The sequence below is a fragment of the Rhinopithecus bieti genome, unplaced genomic scaffold (genome assembly GCF_001698545.2).
Source record: "Rhinopithecus bieti isolate Rb0 unplaced genomic scaffold, ASM169854v2 scaffold_20129, whole genome shotgun sequence".
Lineage (NCBI taxonomy): Eukaryota > Metazoa > Chordata > Mammalia > Primates > Cercopithecidae > Rhinopithecus > Rhinopithecus bieti.
In genome coordinates, this window is record NW_016809657.1 from 627,249 (window position 1) to 634,758 (window position 7,510).

Sequence of the window (7,510 nt, forward strand, 5' to 3'; positions counted from 1 at the left end):
GGGAGGGGAGGGGATGAGGGAGGGGGATGAGGGGAGGGGGATGAGGGGAGGGGAGAGGAGAGGGGTGGTTAGAGGGGTGCAGGAGATGGACAGGCCACTGGGCACTGCCAGGCAGGTCTTGGGCACAGCACATGTGGCCCACAACCAGAAGCGTGGCCTCTCTGGCTCAGGAGCAGAGTATGCCTGACGCCAGGCGAAGGAGGCCCTGGCTGCCCAGGTGGGCCTGGCTGCCTGCAGTCCTGGGGCACTGGCAACCCACAGGAACAGGAGGTGCTTCTGTTCCTCTAGCCTGTCCTCCCCTACAGAGCCTCACCTGTCGGCTTCCGGGGCGGCCTGAGTAGGACAGGCGATCAGCAGCAGGGAGGCCCGGGGAACACGCCAGACTCTGGAAACTGAAAGTGGGAAAGGGACAGTGTGTGCTGGGGCCACCCCCAGCTTGCCCAGGGAGGATGCTTCCCCAGGCTCCGCTGAGCAGAGCTCCTGCGACTCCAAAAAGCCAGCCTGGAGCTGGCAGCCCAGGCGACCAAGGTGCCCACCCATGGGCGTGCTCACCTGCGGCTGATGGCCGCCTCTCCAGCGAGGGGGCTACTGAAGGGTGGTGGTGAGAAGGGGCTGCCAGCCCTCGGGCTGAGGGAGGTTGGGCTAGAGTAGGAGGACCTTAGGGAGGAATGACTCTCAGTGTGTGTCCTCACGGAGCCCTGTGGAGAGAGTGGCCATGTCAGGAAAGGCAGGGCTGCCCCACCAAGGCCGCCCTGCCCTCGGGCCTCACTCTCATGCACCAGTGATCAGGGTGCTGAGGCTCCCAGGGGAGGGCACCAGCTTACCTGAAAGCGAGTCGCCAGCACTTCCAAGGAGCTGTCCCCATTGGTCTGTCCTGGAGACGCAGCCTGAGACCTGAGGAGGCAACAGAGGGAGGTAGTGACACAGGGGCCCTGCACCCAACAATCCCCAAAAGAGGCCAAAACTGTTCCCAGATCTGGTTCTCAACACCAGTAAAAGCTACAGAAAATTTGGACATCAGGTTGTCAACTTTTAACTTTCTCAAACTCAAGACAAACAACTATCATCAATGACCACCATGGTTTCTTCAAAGAAAGGACAGTTGGCCAGGCACAGTGGCCCACGCCTGTCATCCCAACGCTGTGGGAAGCCAAGGCAGGAGGATCCCTCGAGCCCAGGAGTTCAAGACCAGCCTGGGCAACATAGGAAGACCTCGTCACTACTAAAATTTTTTTTTAAGTAGCTGCACATAGTGGAGCATGCCTGTAGTCCCAGCTACTTGGGAGGTTGAGGTGGGGGGATCACTTGAGCCCAGGAGGCGGAGGTTGTAGTGAGCCATGATTGCCCCACTGCACTCCAGCCTGGGCAACACAGCGAGATTCTGTCTCAAAAAACACCAAGGCGAGGCACAGCGGCTCACGCCTATAATCCCAGCACTTTGGGAGGCTGAGGAGGGTGGATCTCTTGAAGTCAGGAGTTCAAGACCAGCCTGGTCAACAAGCTGAAACCCCGTCTATACTTTAAAAAAAAAAAAAAAAAAAAAAAGGTTAGCCAGGCCATAATGACGTATGCCTGTAACCCCAGCTACTTGGGAGGGTGAGGCAGGAGAACTGCCTGTCCCTGGGAGACAGAGGTTACAGTGAGCCAAAATTGTACCACTGCACTCCAACCTGGGCGACAGAGACTCCATCTCAAACAACGACAACAACAAAACCCACTCCCCAAAAAGAAAGGATAGTTTGGTTCTAAAAAGTAGAATGTATATAACTTCATCAGAAAGTTCAAACATTCAATTTTATTAGAGTCCTCACATTATCCTGCCCTCTGGACTTTGTCACTGATGTCGCTCAGCCTCGGGTTTGTAGATTGATATGGGGGAAGATTACTTTTTTTTTTTTTTTTGAGATGGAGTTTCACTCTGTCTCCCAGGCTGGAGTGCAATGGCGCAATCATGACTCACTGCAACCTCTGCCTCCCGGGTTCAAGCAATTCTCCCTGCCTCAGCCTCCCCAAGTAGCTGGGATTATAGGTGTCCGCTGGCACACCTGGCTAATTTTTGTGTTTTTAGTAGAGACGGGGTTTTGCCACATTGGCCAGGCTGGTCTTGAACTCCTGACCTCAGGTGATCTGCCCACCTTGGCCTCCCAAAATGCTGGGATTACAGGTGTGAGCCACCACGCCCGGCCCGATTACTGATTTCATAGAAATAATCCTTTATATTTTAACCCATGGAGAAACTGAAGCCCAGAGAGGGAAAGTGAGCTGCCTCCAGTTCTAGAGGCCATGGTGACTGGGCCAGCTGCGCACCCTGCCCACTGGAGGCCAGGGTGCCTTTGAGAGCGTCACTCCTGATGCCTTCCTCGGGGGTCTCCCCAGCTAAACAAAGGGTAAGACTCACCTGCCTCCTTCCAGACAAGCAGGCCCAGCTCCCCACCAGTGAGAGGGGCTCCCCCCTCCCAGCTCCCTGGGTACCCTCTTCCAAAGAGGAACCCAGCTGGAGCCTTGAGTGGGAGGTAACTGAAGTCAGGGCTAGGGGACAGCCTGCCTCGTCCCATCCTGCCACACATTCCTGGCTGTGAGGCTGCTTCTACTTCTAGAGATGTAGGGCAACAGGACCCTCAGCTTCCTGGGAGAGCCATGGGATCAGAGTGAGGGGAGCGCAGGCTCTGGCTCCAGCCTGGAGCCCTGCTTCCTGCCCCAGGGCTTCTGATGCTAGAGAGGCCACCTGGGAGGGTAGGAGGCCGGAGATGTGAGGGGCACGTCAGCAAAAGTTAAGAGACTGGGCCAGGCGCGGTGGCTCATACCTGTAATCCCAGCACTTTGGGAGGCCGAGGCGGGTGGATCACGAGGTCAGGAGATCGAGACCATCCTGGCCAACGTGGTGAAACCCCATCTCTACTAAAAATACAAAAATTAGCTGGGTGTGGTGACACGTGCCTGTAGTCCCAGGTACTCGGGAGGCTGAGTCAGGAGAAACGCTTGAACTCAGGAGGCAGAGGTGGCAGTGAGCCGAGATCACGCCTCTGCACTCCAGCCTGGCAACAAGATTCTGTCTCAAAAAAAAAAAAAAAAAAAGTTAAAAGACTGGAGTCTGGGCTTGTCTGGTGCAGAACCAGAGGCCTGACTTACAGCCCAGGCCTACCTACCTCCCCGGAGCCCTGAACCCTCCAGAGAACCCCAGAGGAAGAGACGGTGTCACCTCATTCCCAGAAACCATGAGGTGCTCTCTACCCTCCTTCTCGGGGTCCCACTGCTGCAAACACCCAGGGACCTGAGCGACATGAAGGGAGTCAGCTTCTGCCACACCGCAGGGCAGGGCAGTTGGAGAAGGAGGGGCTTGGTAGGGCTGAAGAGAGCAGGACAATGTGGGGGTCAGGACGCAAGAGGTGTCTGACTCATGTTCCAGGCCTGTGTAGAGGGCTCTCCTGACTTGGGAATCTCCTGGCATTCCTGATCTGTGACTCACTGTGAAGCCCCACCCCAGGGAGCCACCTGCTCCCCCTATAGCTTGGCCTCCAGGCCCCACCCTGGCCCCACCTTGGCTTATAGGCTCAAAAGCCTAGGAGTAAGGCCCAGGATGGGAAATCCAACTTCACCAGCAGGGCCCAGAGCCATGATGGGGAGGAACAGACAGGCTCTGAGGAATGAGCCCCCTAAGTCCTCACTTCCAGCTGGGAACTAAACAAAGGCCATACTCTGTTGGAGGCAGGAGTCCTGGGGACCAGCCTCGGGCATACCTAGCCCAGAAGTTTCCCCTCTTCAACCCACTTCATGCCCACGCCCTGTGCCCTGCACACTCTTGGGAACCAGTCAAACCCGGGCTTCCAGGTGGCTGGTGCCAGCTCGCCCTGCCCAGCCTGTGACTGCACGCCCAGCCTGGCGCCCACCTTTACCCAACCAGGCACGGGAACACCCCTCAGCCCACCCTGCTGCAGGAAGCAGAGCCCAGGACCTTCTCACCGAGGTGCAGAGAGGGCCCAAGAAGGCCGCTTTAGGGCTGAGCTCTAGGCCATGGGCAGGAGCAACGGCTGCTCCGTGGGGTGGCGGGGGGAAGGGGAATGCCACAGGCTCTGCAGAGCTGGAGGCCCTACCGGTCCAGCTGCAGCCGCAGAGGCGAGGGGCTCTGGCGGATCTTGCTCTGGGCCTCCACATGCAGCATGCCCTCCGCGCTTTCCCCGTTGATGGCTACAATTATGTCTCCAGGCCGGAGGTCAGCGTCCTTGGCTTTGCCCCGCTCAGCCACCTGTAGGCATGAGAAGCTGGCATGCTCAGACCATGGCCCACCTGGGGAAGGGACTTCCCACTCTGCTACCCAAGAAACACAGAGGCTGGCTTGACCCAGGCCTGCCTGCACCCTCCTGCACGTCCCTCTGCCTGCTCATGACACCCAACTGATCAGCTGTCCCCCCACATTGGCATTCTAATGAGCCTCCCAAAGAAGGTGCAGTGGCAGAATTTCAGGAACTGTGCTTGGAAATACTTTTGGATAGAGAGCCTTGCCCGTGCAAATCACACCTTGCAGGTGACTGCCTGCACAGCCCTCCTGCGAATGCTCCCAGCCCGGCCCGGGTCAAGAGGAGACTGCCAAGAACTCTGGGGCTCTTGTTCTAGTAACCACCAAAATGGCTGCCTGCAGGTGTGGGGATGGCAACTGGGGAGGCAAGAGCAGGCCCTGTCCTCGGCCCAGTTCTTTTTCACTCCCAAGGTCTGTTCCTGAAGTGGCCACCACATCCCCGTGGCAAAGGGCCACGGCTCCCTTGCAGCCAGCACACCAGGCAGCAGCAGGTCCCTGGCTCCAAAACAGAAAAAGCAAGCCTTCTGTGCAGAGTGGGGTGAACAAGGCTGACCTCACTTCTGGCAGGACCCCCTCACCTCTTGGAGCCACCATCCTTACCTTGGTCACCATGATGGGCGTGTGGAAATCCCTGCCCCCTGTGATACGGAAGCCCCAGGGCGCCGGCCCGGCCACATCCACTGTGAGCACCATACCTGAGGAAGACAGGACCAGGAGGTGAAGTCCGCGCCCCCACCCGGCTCTGGGGGTACTGTAAGGCAGCAGGAGAGGGGCCAAAGGGAGAAGGAGAGGGCACGACAGCTCCTGGAGCAGTTACTCAGGGTCTTTGGGGTGGGTAGAGGAAGTGGTTAACTCCCTCCCTCACCCCTGTTTCACTTCCCCCCACCCTGGGAAGCCATGCCTCTGTGTTCTCCCTTCCTTAGGCTTCAGCCCAGGGAGCGACTCCCAGGAGGGGGCGGCCCAGGCTGCCAGGTGGGGGGCTTATTGGAGCATGGGGGGCAGGGGCTGGCAAGTGGAGGAGAAGCCAGCACCGCCTCTATCTCCCCTCCTCCACCATCAGGGCTCAGTCCCACTAGCCCTTGCTTCCTGTCCCCAAAACCCACAGCACACGGTACTTCCTCTCCACTCTTGGGGAGGGCTGGTGAGTGGCCTAGGGAGAGGAGGGCTCAGGAAGCGGGAGGAACAGGCTGGCACCAGTACAGACTGGAAGTCACTGGCCAGGTGAGGGGCTGGTGGGGTGAGGCTGGGTCTTCACATGGGCCTCCTAGCTGCCCACCTCGTTCTTGGCAAAGTGGCTCACACGGGCAAGACCAGGCTCCCCACCTCCCCCAGGGGCCTGCTGCCAGGGCAAGGAGGCCAGGGTTCATCTGTCAAACTGGGCACACCCACCCTAGATTCCTGATGCTGCCCAACAGACAGCGGTGGTGACAGGCCTCCCATCCACAGCCCCTGTGCTGGGCAAGGAAGTGCCCCTGCAGACAGACCCTTGTGGGATTTCCTGAGCCTCTAGCTCTGGAACCAGGAGCCAACCCAGGCAGGAAGCCGCGGTACCCGGCTGGGCACCACCCTGCCCAGCACCCATCCTGGGGCTGCCCAGGGGACGCAAGCGCTGCGAGAATCTATCAAGAGCACCAGCGGTCTGTCCGCTCCATCCCCCGGCTGCCTTCCCCTTGGGCCCAGGCCTGGCCTTTGTACCCCGCACCGCCACCACCCCAGTCCTCGAGGCCGGCTCTGGCGACTCGGCGGCCGCCCTGAGACTCCCAGACCTTTGAGCCGGTCAGTGGACTCCGCGCTGCGGGCGCCGCGGGGAGGTGCCCAGCTGGATGGCCCGGCTCTCCCAGTTCTGGTGCCTCTTTCGCTCTGAGGGCAAAGTACCCTGCGGGCCGGGGGCTGGAGGAGGAGCGCGCCGGCCGGGGAGAGTGCAACCCGCTGGGGCGCCCCCGCCGATGCGAAGCTGCAAGGAGCCGGGCCGGGGACGAGGCCAGGGTCCCGCGCCGAGAGGGGCGCGGAGAGGAACCGGGCGCCGGGGATGGCGGGCCGCGCGGAGGGGCGCAGGTGGGCACGCTCACCTGGCTGCCGCTCACCTGTCGGGCTGAGCGCCCAGGCCCGGGAGGGAGAGAGGGCGAGGAGACGCCGCAGCTCCCGCTGCCGTCTGCCCGACTCTGGGGAGAGCCCGCCCGGGGCTCCGGGACCTGCCTCCGCCCATGTGATCCCGGGGCCGCCCCTGCCGCCGCCCCTGGCCCGGGAAGCCGCCGCCTCCGCGCGGCGAGCCCAGGCGCTGCCACCTGGCCCGAGCCCGCCGGGGGGATGGGGCAGGCTGTCCCCAGGGCCCCCTGCAGGCTGCAGCCGTCCAGCCGGTGGCGCCCGCATCCTCCCCGGAGCGCCCGTACGCCCCCGACCGCCCGGGGCACAGCGGAGCCGGTCCAGTGACGGCCCCGCGCCCCAGTTCGCAGACGGCCGAGGGGGCAGCCCCATAAAGCTTTCCCACGCCGGCCGCGCTCTCCCGCTCCGCATCCCCAAGTCCTGGGCAGGGTGGGCTGCCTGGGTGCGTCTGCGGTCCATCTGGCTCCTCCACCTACTCCAGGCTCGGAAGCTGGCGCAGATGCGGCCTTGACACACACAAATCCCAAACCAAGGCCACCCTCCTCCCGCCAACTCCCTTCCTGAGCGCTGGTTTCTCGCCAGCGCAGAACTTCTCTGCCTGGAACTTCTCTGCCTGGAAAGGGGACCCGCAGGGGCCCTAGGAGATGGAGAGAGAGCCTCCTGGCTGGGGGTTCACTGGACACCCCCACCCCTAGGCTGGTACCTTCCCGTTCCCGTGGGCCCTCACCTCACCCTCTCTGCAGGCCTTCACCCCGCTTCCTGCCCCCTTCCCCGTCCTCTTTCAAGCATCTGGAGCTCAGGCTGTAAGGATGAGGAGAGGGCAGCCAAGGAGGGGACCCAGGTGCCAACTTAGGGAGGAGGAGCTGTACCTGACAACCCTCTCCCCGGGGACCTCAGGGCCACAGAGCCGCCTCTCCTTGGGTCTCCACTTAGCCTCTGGCTGCCAAGCTGCTGTGTTTTCAGGGGATCACACCTGTGGGCGCAGCTGTGCCTCGCCTGCCTCAGGTGTGAGTCATTCCCTCCACGCTCGCTCTGTGAAGAGTGGCCTCCCCACGCCCCTCACCTGCCCGTGCCCTCTTCTCAGCCTCCCTGCGTTCACAGTTCAGCCTCTCT

The 7,510-nt window shown here is 61.4% G+C and overlaps 1 protein-coding gene across 8 annotated transcripts in view; it reads right to left on the reverse strand.

Moving 5' to 3' along the window:
* PDLIM2 (PDZ and LIM domain 2) overlaps window positions 1–7,288 on the reverse strand; it is a 16,563-nt gene extending 9,275 nt beyond the window's left edge. The window contains exons 1-6 of one of the 8 annotated variants that reach the window (XR_001888761.1): window positions 6,061–6,919; window positions 4,895–4,989; window positions 4,092–4,243; window positions 825–894; window positions 553–698; window positions 314–392 (exon numbers count right to left, since the gene is read on the reverse strand). Coding sequence is in view for 7 of the 8 variants with exons in the window: in XM_017889971.1 (XP_017745460.1) it covers window positions 314–392; window positions 553–698; window positions 825–894; window positions 4,092–4,243; window positions 4,895–4,989; window positions 6,061–6,856 (1,338 nt within the window). In the remaining variant the exon portion in view is untranslated. Of the gene's footprint in view, window positions 1–313; window positions 393–552; window positions 699–824; window positions 895–4,091; window positions 4,244–4,894; window positions 4,990–5,683; window positions 6,009–6,060; window positions 6,923–7,266 lie in introns of those variants that run through there. The other 7 variants (XM_017889976.1, XM_017889971.1, XM_017889972.1 and 4 more) reach the window with 7 other exon arrangements.
* Window positions 7,289–7,510: the final 222 nt, after the last annotated feature.